At 41.3% G+C, this 23552-nt stretch overlaps 1 protein-coding gene across 6 annotated transcripts in view; it reads right to left on the bottom strand.

The window, feature by feature from the left end:
- Positions 1-23552, bottom strand: part of LOC137290203 (tetraspanin-18-like) — a 105045-nt gene that overhangs the window by 37740 nt on the left and 43753 nt on the right. For 2 of the 6 annotated variants that reach the window (XM_067820927.1, XM_067820931.1), the window contains exons 1-2: positions 6408-6690; positions 5703-5817 (exon numbers count right to left, since the gene is read on the bottom strand). The exons of 2 other annotated variants lie outside the window; for them this stretch is intronic. In XM_067820927.1, coding sequence (XP_067677028.1) covers positions 5703-5774 — 72 coding nt within the window. In that variant the 5' untranslated portion in view covers positions 5775-5817; positions 6408-6690. Of the gene's footprint in view, positions 1-5702; positions 6139-6407; positions 7291-23552 lie in introns of those variants that run through there. 2 more of the 6 variants (XM_067820929.1, XM_067820930.1) reach the window with 2 other exon arrangements.

Below are 23552 nucleotides of genomic sequence, written 5' to 3'. Positions count from 1 at the left end.
TCGAGCCAGACTGCAGCATAGCTGCCCGCGTTGGCTAACTGGTTCACTGTATCGGCGAGCATATATTTGTGCGCTAACACGGCTTACTGTGTTTGTAGACAGGATCCCAGTTGAGCCCGAAGCTAGAGATGGGAGCAGATCACATGTCGTATCAATTAGCTAAACAGAGCGGCGTATAGCCACCATTTGCATGTTACCAAAGACTCTCACTAATCAAAGCTCGGGTCGATGGCAAGACGCAAAAGATGAATCGTCACAAAAGATGCAGGGGCAGGATAATTACAGTCAGTGAGAAATAAATCATGATGGAGTATAGGATAATGGTCGGTTCTGGTCCTGATTCCCTGCAGATAGGCTCTCCCGAGGAACAGCCATATACACCAAAAGATTTATCCTCCACTGTCATATGTACTGCTCAGCGACCCAACTCTGTTGCAGTTCCTGGTGCTCTACCTTGTTATCCTCAAACACTGAGATGCTGGTAATTACCATTCTGATTTGACTTTTAAATTTATTCATGTAATCGTGAATTGACTGCAACTGTGCGCATGAATATGTCATATTCAATACTATCTGGAAACTTCAACTCAATATGATGTTTTAAGTAGGAACTTAGGAAGGATTTATCATCTGAAGATGATAACACGGGATGATGCTACTATCGGGCGGATTCAGCTTAACGTTCGTGGGCAATATCTAATTACGTCAAAGCCGCTGAAGAACATTTATTTGTCAAATATCAACTATTTCAGATTCAGAAATGAGAATGAAAAACTAATACGTGTTTGCACTCCAATGGTGGATACTAAGTTAGAAGGTACCCTTTCCCCTGTGGGAAGGACATCGAGACTGGAAATGAAGCATTCGTATGGATAAGCGCAACTCAGACAGGCTTTAAGCGTCTTACTATCGCGGCAATCAGGACAAGGGCGACTTTGCCCGACCCCCGCAGGGAATGGCTTTATCGAACCCACGATTCATTTACTTCTAACTTGGTAAACAATTTCCCTAAGACACAATGTAACTGTTGCACCATGGGTAGAATATGTGTTATACGTGCACGATAACATACATGGAAGCTAAACTGGTTGAACTTCAACTTCATTATGACCTCGGAACGTTCAGATACAGTACGCATTAAATCCTGACTTTAATCCCCTAGTGCATATGGTTAGGCGGGATAAATGCAAAAGGCTGCCAGTCAAATAAGTAAATGCAGTACTTTTTCAAAATAAGATTATATTTACGAGTTCATGCAGTTAAAAGGTCCCACAGTGTCTGGAAAAAGTGGAGACTTTGAAATGTCTTATTTCTTTGCTGGTTTGTGATTCCGTACTCATATTCAATGTCTGTCTTACCACGGAAAGTCAGTGAATAAAGATATTTAAATTCCTTTATATTTTACTTTAGGGCGACTGATTCATTTTCCAATAAACAATGGAGCATTTACAAACAGTGTATGCGATTGAGAATGGGCGTGAGTGAGTGAGGTTTTCATGTCTCCTCCAGTTTAGTTTTACACCGCACTAAGCACTATTCCAGCTTTCTGGCGGCGGTCTGTAAATAATCGAGTCCTGACCGGACAATCCAGTGATCAACAGCATGAGCATCGATCTGCGCTATTGGGAACCGATGACATGTGTCAACAAAGTTAGCGAACCTGACCACCCGATCCCGTTAGTCGCCTCTTACGACAAGCATAGTCGCCTCTTATGGCAAGCATGGGTTGTTGAAGGCCAATTCTACCCCTGGCCTTCACGGGTTTTAACGAACAAGCGACATGGGACACCAGAAGAGGCCTCTCACAATGTATCTAAACGGGGTTTCACAAACAGTGTCTGTGAGTGAGATAGAGCCCGCATCACATATGCAATATTCACCTACACAGCCAAACGTCTATCTCAGCAATGAGTAAATGTCAGCAGAGGACATTAAAATGTTCATTAATATCACAGACTATTCACAGAACTACAGACACAGTTACCGTGTTCTGAGATCGGGGTCGCAAGGATAACCAGGTGTATTCACCCATCCTACCAATCACCTGGGTTCGATTCCCAAATGAGTACAATGTATACTGAAAAGCAAAAGAAACGCAAGTTTCGAAAAAATGAAATCTCATACATCTTCCTGTCTATGTCTTCTATTGAAAAAAGACAGTGTTGCGTTTCATTTGCTGTTCAGTATATGAAGCCCATATCTACCGAATCGGGGCTTGTCATTGCAAAGGTCGGCGTTCACAATACTCACACTCAACATACATGGCTGTAGCAGTGTATATACACATACACGCATAACCACTGACTACTGAAGGCCTTCTACCCATACATAGCATGATTAAACAGATCTTCATTCTAACCTGCAAACGTTACGAATCCGATTAGAGATAGAAAGATAAAGCGCTGAACGCATGGGTTCAGAAGTCCTTGAAATTGTCCGGACCTACAAAGGTGCAATACAAACCCTTCGTGCTCACATAGATACGTAATTCTGCATAATCCTACGTAATCTCATTGATTCTCGCCCTGCCTGTCTAACAGTAACCGAATCACATTATTTTACCAAGCCGCCCCTGAAGTCCTAAATGAAGCAAGTCTAGATTTAGCCAGAACCTCCCAAGTCACTTGGGCTCCTTTTCAATGTAAATTGGTATATTTGTTACTATCAATATTATATATACTGAGAGAAAAAAATAAGGGATCAGATCAATGCACAAGTGGCGCCTTATCTTTTTCCCAGGTTTCTTCACAAGCTATGCGATGGAAAGCTTGTGAAGACACCTTGCGAAAAATACAGGAGCACTTGTTCCTTCGTGTGATCCCTTATTTTTTTCCTTCGATATATATTCGTGGACTAAGCGTTACTCTTCCCGCCATCATTCACTCACTGTTGAGTCTAAATGTCGCTATCCCCGTGCTGTAAATATTCCTTCTATCAACCACCAGTACGTGCAGAGGCTCGACGTTTTGTACTATATGGTCGTTGTGGTATTGTGTACTATTTCCGATTTCGAAATTAAACAACATTCACCTTTAGGAAACCGGTTACTCACGATACATTGGAACACACGCAGTTATAGAATGAATATTGGATATTGGAAATTCAAAAGAGATCATTCAAACACCACAGCTGTTGCCAAAACAAAACTGGTTTCCATATCCCGAAGACATCGGTAGTAGAGCCATACGGCATATCGTCATAACAAATTAGGCAATTACAAATAACCTTACTTACTATTATATCTTTACTTCAAACAGCTGCAGCTGCACAAACACAACAGCTGCTTCACAGCTGGTGTAAATTGCAAAATCTGTTGCTAACTGCACCAGAACGCGAAAATTCCCAACATATAATATTAACATACTTTGACATCTAATTTCATCACTATGTAACTTCATGTGAAACCAAGGGCGGTGGGGTAGCCTAGTGGTAAAGTGGTCGCTCGTGACGCTGGAGACCCAGGTTGCATCCCACATGGGTACAATTTGTGAAGGCCATTTGTGGTGTCCCCCTCTGTGATATTGCTGGAATATTGTTAAAAGCGGCGTAAAACTCAGTAACTAACTGGAATGAAACAGATTTGGTTGCAACAAATTACAAAACCTGGGCTTCTTACAAGCTCATTACTAGGTCACTTGTATACACGACAACATCCCCCATAACGCCATGACATAACAATATGGTCTTTGACGCTCTAGGTCAACCAACAAAACTGCCATGTTATGTAAAACACAGTGACGGTGTTGTGACATAACACTCGTACACTGCAGACACTGCTATAAACAATTTTGCACTGATGTGAAAGGAACGTGGAGATGAAAGATGTATTAACTTCAATATTCTGGCCAAGCTTTCGTCTTGCATGTGAATGGTGTGTATTGATGAAGGGGCGACATGTAATCAACTCGAGTATGCATTAATTCTCTCATCAATCACACTAATGAGATGAAGCATCATCCGTATGGTTTCTGGACACGTGGAAATGTCTGGAATCTCTCCGTTATGCCAGTCAACATACATGTACATTTCATAGAGAGATACATTTGTACATTTCATAAAGAAATATACATCCATATGTACATTTCATAAAGAAACATGCACACACATACATACATACATACATACATACATACATACATACATACATACATACATACATACATACATACATACATACATACATACATACATACATACATACATACATACATACATACATACATACATACATACATACGCACACACACATACATACAGTTCATAAAAACATGCATACACATGTACATTTCACAAATAAAGACACATGCATGTGTACATTTCACAAAGAAATGTGCATATACGCGTATGTTTCATAAAGAAAAATACATACGCATGTACATTTCACAATGTCATACACATGCACGTGTCATGAAGAAATAGCCACACACGTGTACATGCCATAAAGAAATATACGTACACATGTACATTTCAAAAAGATATATACATACACGTGTACATTTCATAAAGAAATATGCATCCCTCATGTATACTTCACACGGTAAATATTCTCAGAGAGACACGAAAAGCTTCCACTGTCGTTTGTGGAGCGCCAAATCAACTCGGTCACTTTCACCATAAGGCCATTTTATTGGTGTTTTAGAAAGAATATTTTTCAGTCAGTCCGTTAGTCATTCAAAACAAAATCCCGATTTATTTTAAAGCGTATATGTTCCAGACACCAAGCATGGGCGCTGTACTGTTTATATTAAGGTATAAGAAAAACAAAACACATTATTTATTCCAAGAGTATCGAGAAACGGTGTTGAGGTAATTATGCATACATTTGAAATCGAAACCCGTTTAATACTTCACCGTGGGTGAAGACTTTCACCTTGGGGCCACCTACCATCTGGACACTGAGCCCATCCTTACACGTGCTGTCGGTGACGTTAACAGTGTTGGTTAAAGAAATTATTCAATACAATATGTGAGCCAGTCTTGGGTATTAAAGCGTGTTTCTTAAGAAAACGGTAAACGGGTCACCAACACGGACATCCGAACACGTGTTGCACAGTAACGGAAACATCACGACACTGTAATTACAGTTACATCAGCATTTCCGACACATGTACGGGGCCAGTACTCAACATGGCTTCGCCCTGATCGAGCAGCATCTAGCTTTTAGCATATTAAGGAGGTGACCACGCTTACAGCAGGTGGTGTAATCTGATTAAAATAATTCTTGAAGTAATGTACTGTTTTAATCATATAGTAGTTCGACTTTCAGATTCTTTCTGTTGAGTATATGTTTCCGATGTGGATTATGGTCTTGATAATGTAACAGTATAGGAATGCATAATAAGGGAGAATACAGGGCCTGTTAGAACTGCCTCCCGACGTTGTTCCAATTTCCACATGCATGTAATAGTGTTAAAGGTGATATACAGCCCACCCTGCTTAAAGCGTTGACCGATAAATAACCCATATTCATATATGTATGTAATATACAAACACACATACAACGATCCCTTTTTATGAAACCTCAACGATCACGCTATCATACATACATACTGTTAAGCCAGTAACGGTATTTGTGTATTCAAATGCTTTGAGAAGCTATAGATAACAGCAGTGACTGTCAGCAGATCAGGGCTCCCCCTCGATAACAAACAGGTCGCAATGATATGACGAATAGTAAACATACTCGATCCCACGGTACATACCTTTTTTCCCGAGGGCCCTAAAAGTGACGCTCGGCTCTTAGGATCCACATCCGCGCCAGTTTTTTTCGTCATTTTTCTTTCGATGTTTCAACTTCAAAATCTTCCTTCCTTTTTCCTGTGTGACAAGATGGTGCTTATACACTCCTCTGAATTCACAACAATAAACAGATTTCCTAACACACAATATGTATTTCAAAATCCGAGGCTCGGCGACACGGGGTTAGCAAAGGAAATATGCTGAGTGCCCGTTTATTGAAAACTTTCCATGCGGAACTCTGTTAAAATAGAGGTCGAAGCGGGAAAATCTCGTTCGCCTTCACAGTGAGTGGGTTAGATATACACATGCTTGACCACGGGTCATTGAGATAGCAAGATGTCCTCTCGTCACCACAGGCAGCTAGGTACACGGCCTCCCCTTGTCGCCATTTTGTTTTACCTGTGCAGGTGATTGACACGAATTAGACCTGTGCCAGTTTCAGTCAATTTGGCCGGATTGAGCAATAAGGACGTGAGTTGATACAACCACTTTGTATGGACAATAACAACAAATTGAGGATTATTCCTTAACTACCTCCATTCAAAGAATAGAAAATAGTTCGGGCAGATCAATACTTCTTATACACAGGCCACGCGTATTCGTCAGGTGATCGTGAAACTGACAGGTAAAATGTAGAATGACTTTTACAATATGAAAGTGAGACTTACCGTTAATAGCGTCCACGGATGACCTACATTACTCCAAAACAGAGTCACACAAGCAATGTATCCCGTTACGTGTGAGGCGACATCCAACGCCAGCAGTCCATACACCTGAAGTTATCTGTCAGCCCTAGCGCACTATATTGTACCGCGGAGGGAGACGCTTGTTGATGTCAGGTCCGCGTGGGACTATGTTTGTCAACTGAAGTCTGTGCATTCACCCGCTAGATCTGACAGTAATGTAGGCCCTGTATTCCCATCCCCCTCAAGGCACGGCAAACCGTGGACCAAGAAGGTTGGATGTCGAGAATTAAAGGGTCGAAACTGGTGTAGTGTGAGAGCTCGTGATCAATACAGTCCAGTAAACTAGAGGGAGGGATTTCTTCGTGCCTACAATAGGTAATTAAACATGTGAGGTTCTCACGAATGTCAATTCTGAAAGTCCTTGATGAGGGTCCAAATAGGAAAAGGAAAAGTCCTTATCAATACATATCTGTACGAGATCGACATCCCAAGCGGAAAATTTCGATTTTTGTCATCGAAAACTAACTCCACGAGTCCTGAACGGCGTCTTACACGCGACTGCAGTGCTGCTCTGCATCATTTAGCCACTCTTGTACAGCGTCGTTACCAGAGTCGATGTCCGCAAATAACAGAAATTGATATCCCACCTCTGATTTTGAATTGATCACGACAAACCCGCACAATGCCATGTGAATTAATCCATTACCAAACGGTACTGATGGCTGAAAAATATGCTTTCTGTCAGTCTAGGGACATTTTCCCAATATCTTGTGAAGAAAGGCGAGAAAACAATTCGTTCTCCTCAGAGCGAAATGTTCCACATGAAAGGGAAAGACGTTCCTATTCCAAGTCCAGCGCACTCACTGCCCGCTAACGTGATAATACCGAGCGCATTAATTATCCTGCAACAGCACGTCAATAAAAGAGCCCCGATAAGAAACACGTGCGCTGCGTTTTGGAGAAATACCTGAACATGCGTGCACATGATTGACCTCATTGGAGGACGTTAATGGGGGAAGGAACTGAGGAATGAAAACAAACCTCTGCTTTCACCGAGGGAGGTTAAGAACTGGCTACAGACTTGGAATGACATGCATCTGCTCTTCATCTGCATCTGCCACTGCACGGATAACCGACATGCAGACCATTCTCAACAGACACAACGCGAAATCCCAGTCGAAAGAAACAACATGCAATTACCAGAGGAAATCCTCAAACCTGTTTATCAAGCTTTGCTTTTTCTTTGCATGAAACCATATTGCTTAATCCTGATGTTTCTGATAATTAACATCGGTGCAATTAGTTCCCAAAATACTTCTCAATTATGTATCTGTTCGTGGATGAACGGAACATGAACTTTAAGTACGCTGTAACTTGGATCAGTACGTCACTGGTAATCGGGAAGGAAATCTCTTTTATGTACACGTATTTACAATAAGCATCGAGATTGAAAATATTACGGAAATGCAGTTGATTAAAAATTGTGAGGGAGGGATATGGTCAAGATATCGTAATTATCTTCACTTCTAAATCATCAAGGCTTTATAGTCGGTAAGTAATAACGGAGAGAAAGTTTGTTACATACAGTACTGGTATTTCTGAACTGAATTATATATCTGTACCCTGTATGTGTTTTCGCAAGGGTGAACTGTTCAGGTTTAGGGGCTCACAGGACGGCGAAATGCGGTGCGTGTGAACTTTCCTATTGTTAGTCATGTGTTTATTGTTTATTTTAAGGGGTTATACTAGTATGTGAGGGGGGAGGGAGGCTCTAACATAGAGATTCATTTACCTCACAGCGTACGATCAACTAAGATGCGCACTTTACTGTAATTATATACAAGGCAACTTACACCCACCATTCGTTTGTTCATTCATTTATTCATTTCTTTATCCAATGACTGACTGACTGAATGAATGAAAGAATGAATGAATGAGTGTAAAGGAGTGGGGGTGGGAGGAGCAATTTAGGATCTAAGGATTAAGACTGTGATTATAACAACATTGCTGCCATATCATATCACGATGGGACTGTGTTCAACAATGCTGAAGCAAGACCACCCCTTAATCCTAATCCATTAAAGAAACACAGTCAAGTCACCATGTGCACAACAGTTAGCATTCCGGGGAATACAAAAAGTTTTGTCAGCAAAATTACAGCAAGACCACAGTGTCAGGATTCAGCAAATATCACTGCTATACTACGGAAACTAATGTCAGCAATAGTGAGTATGTTTTTACGCCGCGTTTAGCAATATCACGGCGGCGGACACCAGAAAAGGGCTTCACTCATTGTACCTATGCAGGAAATCGAACCCGGGTATTCAGCGTGACGAGCGGGTGCTTTAACAATAAGGCTAACCTACCGCCCCAATGTCAGCAATATCACATCAGTTCAAATTGTCAAATTTGGGACCAAGAGAACAAGCAGTGGTGCTGCATCCATCCCCATACTCATCTTATCAGATGAAACAGCCAGTTACAAGAATAATATGTCACAATGCATATTCTCACTACAGTAAAGATCCCTGTACTTTCGTTAAGTTGTGTCAGGGGGTTCGAATATGAATCTTTACTTTACTTAGAAAGTGTAATCTCAAGCCTATAGCATATATTAATTTGACCATTTTCTAAATGGAACTGTGTAGTCATATCGGAATAAATATGGAGAATTTGTCTTAACCAAGTGTGACGTCATCCAAGATGGCTAAAGTGAACTTTAAGTCTACCCATTGCGTGCGACTATCTATCTACATGTATATCCGTGCTCGTATAGCAAGTCATATTATATGCACTTCCTCATTGACAGATATACAGTATGTCTGCAGTACACCGTATTTCAAGACCTGTCTCCTCGTACTACAAGCAACATTGAGCACTCTCATGCTATAAAGTCAGGAAATGTACGGTTTTAGTCGTTCCGAACTTTCCAAAATTATCAACTCCAACAAAAGTGCCGCTTGTTGGGTCACGGACCTTTCAAGTTTCAAAAACCTTTTGATAATCATGGCTGCTTTTGATCCAGAAATGTGATATATATTTCAAACGTGTCTAAAAACAATGTACACTAATGAAACCTTCTCGTACATTTCCTTAATGATGCTTTCAGAGAAAACTACCAGGACGTAAACGTATAAAATAGTTTTAAGTTACGACATTTTCACATTATCAGATCCTAATCCTCCCTTCTAGTTTGTTGTAAAATCATACATGTGGTTCGTCATTTTCTCACACCACCATCATAGACAACTCCTCAGAAAATGTTTCTTTGTATCAGCATCATGGAGGATACCTGTAAAGGACGATGCAGCGGTTAAATGGCTCATAAACCTGTACCAACTGATTTTCAAAAGTTGAACGTGGGTTTACACCTGTACCGACTCAGTTTCAGTGTAGATTCAGTTTTAGAAACAAAGCTCCAAACATTGTTACTGTTTGTCAAGTCTAAGTTCAACTTACAACAAAACCCTAACCAACTGACTATAAAGTGTACGTTCAAACTTACATCTAAACCCGAACCAACTGATTTCCAAGTCTAAGTTCAACCTACTCATAAAAACCGAATTTTATGAAGCGTATTTTCAACTTAAATCTGAACCTGAACCAACTGACTATCAAGTGTACGTGAACTTGCAACTAAACACGATTCAACTGATTATCAAGTCGTAAATTCAACTTGCCTCTAAATCGAACCAACTGATTATCAAGTGTAAGTTCGACTTGCATATAACCCATACTAACTGGTTATCAAGTGTTTGTTCAACCAACAACTGATTATTAAGCATGTGTTCAACTTGGATCTAAATCGAACCAAGTGATTATTAAGTGTATGCTTAACTTGCATCTTAATTTGGACCAACTGATTATCAAGTGTAAAGTCGACTTGCACATACTCCCATACTAACTGATTATCAAGTGTAAGTTCAACTTGCCTCTAAATCGAACCTACTGATTTTCAAGCATCTGATCAACTTACATCGGAACCACAACTGATTATCAAGTGTAAGTTCAACTTACACACAACCCGAATCAACTGATTATCAAGTATAAGTTCACTTTACATCTAGAACCAAACCAATAGATCGTGACGAGAAATTGCATCTAGGTCTATAGCAAAGAAATGAATGTGCACACCAACGGGTATAGCTCATACTTACAAATAAATATTGACCAATGTGACTGGACATGTACCAGAATAACTGACCTCCCACGAACAAAACCGGACTTCCAGACTAGTGTGAGAAACCGGTAAAGGAGATTGGCCGATCATATCCGACTGTGCAAGATAGTGGACTTGACGGACACTCACGAGAGATTCATTACCACGATCTATAGCTGGACATCTGTGATGACTGGACAATGCTGCGCGATGACCCCCACCTACGTCATTGACATTCAGCGTGAAACACCATTTCGGTAACTAGATGTATGATAGAGTAATATTTGATTGGGGTTTTTCTATCGAAATCTCCTTCCCTTAATCCCCAGATAGTCAGTACAGGTAGGACGGAAGATACGAATGTGCACAATCCTATTTTCACATATTTCCGTAACAAATACTCTACACACTGTGGCGATGTTGAGTTTAACGTTTCGCAAGCAGTTGTATGAATATAATATTCTAAACTACGTCTACACTGAACACGCATATAACGAACAGATGGAAATAACTAACTACTTTTGTTCGAGCCATTTATTGTATATTTGAACAGGTATGCGTATAGCGAAATACGGTTATTACGAACTATAGTCTGTTTGCAGTGAAAACGTACCGATGAATTTCACTTTAACCCCAAAAGTAAAACAAAGAAAGATAAATTGCGAATCCCGATATTTCACCGTGCAAATTGAAAATATGAGCCTCAGAATTTTTTTCAACTTAGAATAAAAGTTGTTTCACAAACGACCGTGATTTCAAATCGTTGTTATTGGTTTGTAGTACAAGGGGGTAGGCGCAGTAGTTGGAAAAGTAACACAAATGCACAAGCGGTCCGTGATGAGCGTTAACGTACACGAGCCCAACTTGTTATTGGTGTTTCATTTAATGTGCATACCCCCTTGTGATAAAATAAATTAAGCGATTTGAAACTATGATTGTTTGTTAAGCAACTTTTATCGAAGTTGAATAAAATTCTGAGATTTAAATGTCCACTTGGCAAGGTAAAATTATGAGGATTCGCAATCTAAATTTCACTCTATTTCGATTTACTTTTTTTGTTTAAAGTGAAATTCATCGGTACGTTTTCACTGCAAACAGACTGTGACATGAGCGGTCCCTTTGAGTTCGATTACGGATACACATTGATCTTATTTCATTACGCATGCGCATACATACACGCTCACACATGCGAGGGCCTGTGCAAGAGGCGATTGACCATACAACCAGTACCGTCACTACTTATTTTGCATCAAATTCAGGAAGCGCCTCGACCAAAGTGCTTGGTCAGCAAGATGATATCTTGAATATTATTCTCATCCCACCAAGTAATGTTATATCTGGGTGTACGTATCAACCAGACCGACACGCAACACGCTGGGTCTATATACAGCAGAGTATAAAAGGACTGTGAATAGCAATGAGGCATTCGAGGTATTTCAATGGTTTTATCCACACGTATATTTGGGCTGAAATTTAACAGCGTGTTTACTCTCGCACTGTATACACAGTTATGTGACACAGGTTCTGTGAGCCAATGATCCCTGGAAGGTCTCCATGGTTGTCGTTTCAAAGACTCCCAGGAAACATTTCGGCGAGTATATTGATAAAGACAACCTTTCTGTCGATCAATAAAAAAACTCAAGGAATACAGTGAAAACAAAGTTAGATTAAAACTAAACGACACAACAATGAATGTCCCCCACACAGATGCCTTTTTATGCCATCCATGTACTCCTTGGAACTACAAGGGTCAGAAAAAATGACCACGTCTGCCCAGCAGGAAGGCCCGTTCCAATAACGGTATTGTTGCCAAAGTCCTGGCACCGAACGGTCAATATGGGCGCTGCATCTGAAGGACACTCGAGCTGCTAGAGAGCTATTGATGAGCCCGAATACAACATTCGCTAAATCTGATAAGCAAATAAAGCTCCTAACAGCGGTGATCGGGTTTCTTCGTTTACGTTAAGAATAGAAACATTTATATTATTGTATTGATCAAAGCAGCCGCTAACTGATTATTCAATCACGATTTTCTACCTTCCGTGAATTTGGCAGATTGGACTGTCGTTGCTTCATCAATGATGGGCTTTTATTTCACCATAGAGCCTCAACATTCACGAGCCCGACAACCATGTTATTTTAGTTGAGAGCGACTGGTAAAAGATTCCTAATCGCTCTTTGAAGGTGCAGTCGCGTGGATGTAATTCGCTCAGGAGTTCCTGAATGGCTACATAGAATTGCCGGTCTGGGTGATGTTCTGGCAGGCCAGATCGAACTGAAAGAAACAGTCTTTTGTACCCTACCCGTAATATTTGGATCGAGGTCGATATTGGTTCAAAGACTGTCAATATAAAGCCGTTGGAGGGTGTCGTGCCTAGGACAACTATTCCCAATCATTGCAGCTTCTATTATGTGGGTACGGCTTCTAAACAGCCCCGGATGAGACCCTGGGGTCCCTTGGGGTCTCTGCTGTGTTTTAGTTATTGTATATGAGAATACATGGCTTGGAATTTAGGTTACGTATGCAAAGCTCGCAATGTCGAGATACGACAAGAAAACGCCCATACCAACCAAATCAGGTGGTTTGACGGTCTCATGCATGTTACACAGTCAAACAGATCAAACATGTATTTCGTTCCATGGCGGTTTAGCTGAAGCTGAACTATAATCCCAGAAATCAAAGAGGTTGCCATGGTTACGTAATATCGAAAAACACGCAGTGTTAATCATTTGTGCAGACCATTGTTTTGAAGTTATCTTCCCTGCTAATTGCTTTTACAAATAAATGCTTTCAAAAAATTACTCCCCCTTAATATTGCTTCAGAGAATGCTAGTTTGCGTGGAGCGATTCTCCCTCTGGATTTAAAATCTTTGAAAAGCCAAGACCCCGTGGTATCAGAGTCAATACAGACATATATCATTTGCTTGAGACAAATAACTTGAGCTCTGAACAGTCCATCTCCACTAATAACATTGACAACACCAATACGTTTGGGAATCCACTTAAAATACAATTTCTAATACTTCTAATCCCTTGCTCGATTTCTGAATGACTAGTGAGAATTATAGCCAGGCGAAAAGGGAAGTTATTTTTTTGGAAAACCGAAGATCCCACGAAATGTCATTTTCAAATCAAACAATTCAATGATTTTGCGATCCTACTTTCCAGAAGACTGGTTCTCGTTGTGTTCCTGTAACGCTGTATGGAGCTGGGTCCATTGAAGGTCAAGCTGTCGAACGTTACTCCACAATTCCGATCGATATGCTTGAAACATTCCCGCAAAGGAAGCATTACATCTAGAAAAGATTTTAACCCACTCTGCTAATTCTATACATAAGAACTACCTAACCTTGTGGTCTTAATGCACTCCACCCCTAGAAGAAAACGTTGATAATGTCTAGTAATTCATACCACAGATTTTTTCACAATTCCGTAAAAGCAGACTACTCATTTGGAAAGTATTACGTACAAAATCCATTTCTAAACAACACTCCAGTTTAGCAGTGCCGGGGGTCTCACCAATATGGTGCAAAATCCGACTGTCTCTAATTGCACGTCGATAAACTTGGTAAAGTCTGTACAATATTCCAATGGATTTTTTTCCAGTGGATAATGTAAGTCTTCATCAATTATCTCTCAAAAACACCCCAACACACTCAAACCAAAAATTACACAATCTCAAGTTACGTCATTCGACAAGTGGTGCGGTAAGCACCCTGAATTGATCGTGGTGATATCAACATGGGACTTTAAAGCAATCCCGCTAGTTGTCAGTCAACTTCAACAATGTTTTTACAATGCTGCCGATAAACTTGTGTTATTTACAAGCACGGGTTGCACGTGGGCGACGCCGGGAAACGCGAAACGATACGGGATTAAGTCACGTGAGAGGCTGGCGAAAGGTGCCCATGGGGCTAGTGGAACACATTTTGAAGCCACGGTTGGCTGAAGGAGAACTGTGCAGTGAGATAATGTCACTGTAAAGCATATACTCGTCTTTCGACCACCCGTCGTTTACCGGGTATATGGTATCATATGTATTCACATTTCCTTATCGCGCATTCAGAACTTAGATAAAGGACTGGCTCGCATTTTTATAATCGTATCACATTCTGTCTTCAAGGCTTGAAAGGCATGATGACATATGCAAAAATATTTTACACGAAGATGTCAGTCTGTGAAAGTCTGTATAAAAGTAGGTATCCCCCATGCAATGGTGTGAAAATATCGCGTGAGATACGTCATTCCAACGAATCCCTGAAGAACCGGATCAGAAATGATCTTCAGCAACCCTGGCTTGTCGTAAGAGGCGACTAACTCGATCGGGTGGTCAGTGTTGTTGACTTGGTAGACACATATCGCCGTGTCCCAATTTCACAGATCGATGCTCATGATTTTATTGAATGGATTGTCAGGTCCAATGTGGAAAATTTAGAGACCAATGTCATATGGCTTGAAAATTGCTGTTTGGTGTCAACCAATAAAAATTCCAGCCAGCACAAAAATGGACGGAAAATGTTGGATCTGGGATACAACCTAAGATCTAACTTTTTGTGAGTTTTGAGAGCTCAGCCAACATACAGATTTATTATATCGCATTGTAGTACTTTGTTCTTATCATTAAACAATGTTCAACCATCCTGTGTAAATAGAGACACTGATGGCAATATGTGTATCTGTCCACGTACACACACATTACACAATAAAATCAGGTAATATGACGTCACAGACAAAACAAGCAACATTCAACGCCATTAACAAGTCCGAGAATAAACATTACACAACAAAACACACACAGCGATATGAAAGAACCAGTTCACCACGTCTTGCCTCTCGGGGTGATACACGAACGCGAACACCAAAGAATGGATGGGTGACACCGCTCTGGACAAATAAGGATATAGTTTGTTAAACACAAGCTAATGGCCGCCGTTCGCATTAATCGATTCGACGATGTATGTCCACTCTGGGCCGGTGTGTTGACAGTCTAAGGCTATGTAAATAAACTGGATCTATCTATCTGGCACTCCTAATGCACGTTCCCAACGTGCGCATGTGTTGAAACTGGGACAACAGGCAGCCTGAAAGGTGTACGTGAATTGCGACCACTCTCAATGCAAAATCATTATCCTGACATTTAGAGCTTCCATGAGGTGAGTGAGTGAAAAATGTCCATCGGCGTTTTTTACTGCCACACAAAATTTGAAAGAACTTATTTTCACGGGTCTCAAGTTCTCATCAAGGTCGTTTAAATCCGCCCATTCACACTATATGACTACACACAACATCGTATGATATGGATTTACAACTGCTGTTTTGTTTACAACAAATCCAGGAAATGTACCCACTGAAAAAATTCCCACAGGCACTTTACCCAGAGCGACTTTGCCCACAGGCACTTTATACACAGGAACTTTTCCCCACGGGCACTTTCCCCACAGGCACTTTACCACAGCGACTTCGCCCACAGGCACTTTATACACAGGAACTTTTCTCCACAGGGACTTTCCCCACAGGGACTTTCCCCACAGGATCGTTTACCACAGGAACTCTGCCCACGACAATCATGACATGGGAGGACCTTTGCCCACAACATAAATTTGTGCCTACATTAATATTCACCCTTAATACTCACACTGTTGAGGATATAAATAGTTCTAATTGTGATAAAACATTAACTGCACTCACAAAAACCTCTCTACCCCTTTGTTTTCTCCTTTCATTTAATTAAACTCTGTATTACCCACCTCAATGTTCAGAGTGCTCACGAAGTTTAGTTTTACAGATCGATTATTAATATATAAACGGTTCAGTTTTTGCTCTCTCAATATGCAATATTACGTGGTGTTTCTGTGTCGTTAAATAAAACAATACGCACTATTTTAAATAACGGTGTATTACTATCATGGGCCATGTATTACTATTGTGGGCAAAGGTCCTCCCCTGTACAAGTTGTTGTGGGCAAAGGTCCTCCCCTGTACAAGTTGTTGTGGGCAAAGGTCCTCCCCTGTACAAGTTGTTGTGGGCAAAGGTCCTCCCCTGTACAAGTTGTTGTGGGCAAAGGTCCTCCCCTGTACAAATTGTTGTGGGCAAAGGTCCTCCCCTGTACAAGTTGTTGTGGGCAAAGGTCCTCCCCTGTACAAGTTGTTGTGGGCAAAGGTCCTCCCCTGTACAAATTGTTGTGGGCAAAGGTCCTCCCCTGTACAAGTTGTTGTGGGCAAAGGTCCTCCCCTGTACAAATTGTTGTGGGCTGAGCTCCTTAAAGTTCAGGTGAGTAACGTTGGGTACAACTGTACACCGTTCACAACGCAACGTTTCTGGGCTACGCCTTGTCCCTTCATCAAGTAAATAGTTATATCATTATATGTCATATATTTTAAATTCTTTGAAAATAATCTCTTTTCAAACTTTGAATACATTGAAACTGATAAAAGTTCAGTTTAAAATTTGCAGGAATGTTTAGTGACAATAAAAACAAGAGCAGCTGCCATAATATTTATTTATTGAAATATTGACACAGTTTTTATGGCCAAAGCTAAGATTAAACCTACTAAAATAAATAGTAACTTAAATATGAAGACAAGAAAATGACAACAGACGCTTCTTGTAGCAGATTGTATCTCCTCCACTGTGAATCTTGTCTTTACAACATAGCGAGCTTTGTGATGGGTTCAAATTTAATCATTGTTTACCCCGAGGTCGTAGACTTTGAAAAGGCCAAAAGCCCAAGTTAACGAGTCAGGTAATAAACGACGCAATGCACCCTTCCCCCAGTCGAGAGGGGGCGCTATATAACATTGTGTAATGTTACACGGTTGCTGTAATGCAGAGCTGTGCTTTGTCATCGAACGGCAACGCGACACCTGGCCGTCTCACCGAATGTATTCCTCCGCGCTGTTGACACAGTCGATCGATCGCTGGCGGGGAATTCCGCGTGCAACTTTTCTCGCGAGATCTAATTCGAGATTTTTGTTTCGGCGAAGATAACGTTTTTTCCCTCGACAGATATTATTTCTGAGTAATAGAATCTGTCATAAAAGGATTTTGGTTTCGAGGACTGATTTCAGTGTTAGTGCCAGCATGTCAACTGTGGATGTGTTTTGATGAGATTAAATTGGATGATATTTGATTCCGTTATTTGTTCTACCTCAGATAGTTAAGATTGACAGAGACATCAGTATTACGATACACAACGCTATCCATTCACAATCAGCAATAGCCAAGCCCCCCTGAGCTATATCTGTCGTATACACAGAAACAGTATCCAAGTCCCCAAACACACGAGCAAAAAATGTAAATGCGCTTATTCTACGCTTACACTGCCTGTAAAATATCTGAAGAAGCATGCAATATTGCATAATATCTTGACATCTGACACATTAGCCAAGATCTTGCACATTAGCCAAGATATGGAGCTATTGTTTGGAAGCATAGAAAGTGTATTGTTTAGTAGCAATCTTATGGATTGTTTTCATCATTGTCATCATTGTCATCACTGTCATCATCACCATCGTCATCACTATCATCATCATAATCATCATCATCACTACCATTATTATCATCATTGTCATCATTATCATTATCATCATTGACATCACTATCATCATCAGATTCCCCACATGGGTACAATGTGTGAAGCCCATTTTCTGGAGTCCCCCGCCGTGATATTGCTGGAATATTGCTAAAAAGCGGCGTAAAACTAAACTCACTCACTATCATCATCATCATCATCATCATCATCATCATCATCGTCATCTTCATCATCGTCGTCGTCGAAGTCATGATCTTCATCGGCTTAACTACAACCCACCAACATCACCAGCACCACCACCTCCTCCTTCTCAACATCAGCATCACAAGCAGATGTCGTTGCTGTCTGAATAGACATGGTTAATTCAACAACATCTGCTCCAGTGGATGCCACGCATCTACATCTACTTGAACTGTTGACTCCCTGACTCCCGTCCCAGGGCAGCGTCCAGTGCTTCCATAGTGACCCAGACATGGTGATTACCTGGGTGTGAAGACAGCCGTGAGTGGGGGGTGGCAGGCTAATAATTCATCAACCTTAGCGACTGTCACCGATATAGATCAGAACACCTACATGCAGTAAACACGCTTCAGGTTTGAAACAGTTCGATGAAAGTTTGTCTATGTTGTACACGGCGAAGTTGTCGCTTTTGCGTTACAGTGTCAACACAATGAATGTAGTCATGGAAACGCTTTGGTCTGACTATTATACAAATCAAACATTTAAGAAAAATGGGATTTAGTACTATGGTCACACTGAACAGTCACCCCCATGTGTTCGATTCCGCGAATTTGCATGTGGAGAGTGTTAAAACCACATTATGAACATTTACATATTTGCGTCAAGGGAGAAGCCCAAACTTTTCCCGCCATTCTGGCATTCAGAAAGCATGCTCATATTTTGCCATATAAATACAGACTTGTGAAAGAAATACCAGTCAGCTGGTGAGGAGTATTACTTACGTCTCCATTACTACTAATAATGCTCTGTATCAGCGCACAAACAGTTCTGTTAGAGAACTAAACGTCTCAATAACATCAATAATACCACTATAACGGTGCTCTTGTAGTTTAATAACATGACCAATATCGATCTGCAACAGAACTAATATAGCTTCATAACAGCACTAACTCAGTTGAGTAAGCGCATTAGGAAACCTCTGTAACTTAACTTACACAGCTCTATAACAGAACTAACACGGATCTGTAACACACAGCAGGTCTGATGCAGACCTAATTTGGCACTGTAACTTAATTAACAAAGCTCTGTTACACAACTTATACAGCTTCATTACAGCACTAATTAAGCTCTGTAACTTAAATAACAAAGCTCTGTAATGTAACATAACAAACATAGTTCTGTACTATCACCAAATATGTAGAATTAACACAGATTTGTAACATCACATATGCAGCATTGTTACGTGACTAACACAGATCTGTAACTTAACTAACATGGGCCTGTAACTCAACTAACATGGACCTGTAACTTAACTAACATGGGCCTGTAACTCAACTAACATGGACCTGTAACTTAACTAACATAACATCGCATGGTCATTGATTTGTCAGCATCACGTCTGTGTTTGTAAGATTCATCAGAAACGCATTGAACCTGCATAATTTGAGACTTTCCTCCACCAACCAGCTGACTGAGTGAGTTGGGTTTTACGCCGCTTTTCGCAACAGTCCAGCTATATCACGGCGAGGGACACAAGAAATGGGCTTCACATATTGTACCCATGTGGGGAAAAGAACCCGGGTCCTTGGCGAGACGAGAGAACACATTAACCACTAGGCTACCCCACCGCCCTACCAGCAGACTGAAATGCTGTTTAAAGCGGCAATAAACCCACCCACCCACTTATGAACCGTATGTAACAACAATCAAATGAAACAATGTGAATAACGATATATATATTCCGGTTTGAGTAGGTTCAACTTGAAACAGTCGGGATCTGCTGTTTAATTGTCTGGAAAAAATGAAACAATTCCTCCCTTGGACTGCTCCCAGTGATGTAATAGATTCCACTGTGGGCGTCCAAACTCGCCGGGTAGTGATGTAAACGTAAATGGCAAGTAACGACTGAGGTGATTTGCACTCTCCTACGAGATTACAGATTCCGTAACATTTTCCCCTACCTCGGTAACATCCGACACTTGAGTGAAAATGACAATCCACAAATGCACATTTCTTCGCAAGTGCAGATTTCACACAGGAGTGTTTTTTCCACCAAAGAATCTAAACTGACAAGTTCTTAAGGCGCTAAACTTGGAACACGCAGAGATAAGCAAGTCGTCCATTGTCTGCAATATGTAGACGCTGTTATGTCTATTCGCCGCACAGGACCACCCTATGCGATAACAGGAATAGTCTATATTGTATGTGCAGATGTACAGAAACTGTACCGAATCAATTATTCTTGAAATACGTACTTTTCTTCATTGGCATATCTTGCACATGTATCACTGCAACATTGGTGAGGGGTCATGGCGTAATATTCTGTTTTTTTTTCTCAAACATGAGAGTGAGTAAGTTTAGTTCACATCGCTTTTCAGCAATATCCAAGCAATATCACGGCGGGGATTCCCAGAAATGGGCTTCACACATTGTACCCATGTGGGGAATCCAACCCTGGTTTCCGGCGTGAGGAGCGAATGCTTTAACCGCTAGGCTACCCCACCGCTCTCACATGCGGGAAGAATATGTTAAGTTGTTTAGTGGTCATTATAGATCCTGCAATACTAAAGGTAGGGAACTCTGTACAGCGAACTACGGTGCTTGCTGGGGTTTTTGTGACTCTTTCAATTGGTCTGACAGCCCAGGGCCCACTTTCATGAAGCTATCTTGATACGACGACGATCGTAGGTCCCAAATGTTTACACGTCAAAGATGACTTTGTGCATATGGACCCATGATCAGGTGTGGTACAGGTGCGAATTAGAGATTCGAATTTACTATCATCATCTAAGGGTCGTGACTTCGTCCGACAAATATTTGACATAAATCTACTCGCACATGAGCCCCCCGAAGCAGAAGCCTGAGCATCGGTGCCCCCAAAGCTCTAAAAAAAACCCCAGGCTTGTTGACAATGTCTACTCAGCAATCTGGCCGTTCACAGCCGTAAATCAGCTTATTTCCCTTGATGGTGTCAAAGTAATCTCTGCAAAATTTATGAAGCAATAAAACAAAGGGACCTGTGACCTGGCCCGCCATTTCATGTGACAGAGAAAGACAGTAATTAAGGTCACATGTGCGTGACACACGGTCACGGGGGGACGTTTTCGGAAATGAAATTTTCAATCTCCTGCCTGTGCTTGGCAAAACAAACAGACAGTGACACGAACCAAAAAGGTTGGAGACTATAATCAATACAAGTATTGGAATCCTTGTGACTGAGCCCTGAATTAACCTCTATCTAATTACTGTGTTCGACACAAACAGAATGTAAGGATAGGCGAAACAATTTGGAAATGCCATTTATAAGTCAAGGTGCGTCACATTCGAGTGATGATTGTGAGATATGCTGCATAGTGTTGTAATACAGCGGAGATAGATAAATAGATAGATGGATGGACGGATGGAGGGATGGACGGACGGACAGACAGACAGATAGATATAGGAGTGAAACATGACAGAGGAAGAGGGAGAGAAAAAGAGAACGAGAGAGATAGTGTTGGAGTTAGGGTAAAGATGAGAGAAGGGGTGCGTTGAGAGGCAGGAGAGAGAGAGAGAGATGAGAGGCAGGAGAGAGAGATGAGAGAGAGAGAGAGAGAGAGAGAGAGGGGGCGTTTACTATGTTTCAAAAATAGCTATGGTAAACCGAGGAACACAATCAGTAGCAATCTTGGATTAGAACCTGCAAAGGGGTTGGGGTTGGGGTTGGGGTTGGGGTTGGGGTTGGGTTGGTGGAGTTTTGGGTCGAGTTTGGTGATCCGAGTCCCATTGCACATTGCCATTTCATCTGATGGCAACGCAGGATATTCACTGACATTACCCACAACTTACTCGAATGACGATGTAACATTGATTCTCATTGGACAAAAACAGAGTCGACTTATGCTATTGTGAGGATCTGCAAGGAAAACCATCGTATTTAAAATGCATGACCCGAATTCTTAAAACGACATTCGTACCCTGATCACAACTGAAATGCCCCGAACCTCAATTTACATGCTGTCATGCAAAAGTGACATTAGTTTCAACTTCAGACATATAATTTCATTGCCTGCGGAACCAATTCCATTCTCTTTCTTTCTCTTATATAATGTCTCAACAAGTTCCATCGACTTCACAATGGAGCACCTGTCCATTACCAGTTCGGTTTTTCTACGTTTCCTCGTCAGCGCCGGACGACTGATAATGGCGTAGAAATCAATAGGTGATTTCGCCGCAAGGTGTCGCGTGTCACAGTTACCCGTTACTATGTTCATGCACGGCTCCTCCGGGTGATATTATTAGCTGGTTTACTGACTCAACTGTGGATCGATTGTCTCGTACTCATATGGAATTCCCGCACATTCGCACACCTGGTGAGAAATTACTACTTTCCCCCATGTTGTCGCCGCGGGTTGACGATCGCCGCGGAATTTGATTGGCTGGTGCTATGGAGACCATGAAGGTCGAGGCCATGGTGACTTGGCTTAGATTAACTGCTTTGAAATCAACATGGTATCTGTCGCCCTCGTTTCCACTATCGATTACTAGTAATGGGATCTCAGTTCAATGCATCTGAAAAGAACACAATTACCCACAGCCATTTCGTAATGTGCAGTGTCAAGTTGTTATTGTTAAACACATCTACAATGCATGTTGCAGAGCCTGGTAAGACACAATCCAGATCTCCGAGAAGAAAACCAGTAATTTCATTGAAAGGTTGAGTGGTTCAATTCATTGAAGTCTCGCATGAACTGGAAAGTGTCTAAACGAGTAAACATGTAGAGATCAGTGTTTAATATTGTTTTTAAGTTTGTTAAGTGGTTTGATGGAACATTACTTATTGCAGTTTATGAAAAATCTGTCACGGTGTCCCCACATGCGCATCCACGCCAAAGCATCAACGTGCAAACACACGTGTTTGACTGTGTATGCAGGTGTGTGAATATAAATCGATGTGTCTATCCATCCACCCACAAACATTCAACATACATATGATAGACAGAGCGGATAGAGGGAGAACTTTATTTGATGTTACTTTCGCTATCAAGTTTGCATGGTATCTACAATTACCATACACCATCCCACCATTATTGCTTCCAACCCCTCACCCTCAACCCCCCGTCCCCACCCCCCTCTTCCTCTCTTCACCTTCCCCTACTCCCTCGGAACATGAGTAAGAGGCGACTAACAGGATCGGGTGGTCAGGCTCACTGACTTGGTTGCCACATGTCATCGGTTCCCAATTGCGCAGATCGATGCTCATGTTGTTGATCACTG

This window comes from Haliotis asinina, chromosome 7 (genome assembly GCF_037392515.1).
Source record: "Haliotis asinina isolate JCU_RB_2024 chromosome 7, JCU_Hal_asi_v2, whole genome shotgun sequence".
In the NCBI taxonomy this organism is placed as follows: Eukaryota; Metazoa; Mollusca; class Gastropoda; order Lepetellida; family Haliotidae; genus Haliotis; species Haliotis asinina.
The sequence above is the reverse complement of the archived record's forward strand: the minus strand, read 5'-3'. Positions and strand labels throughout refer to the sequence as shown.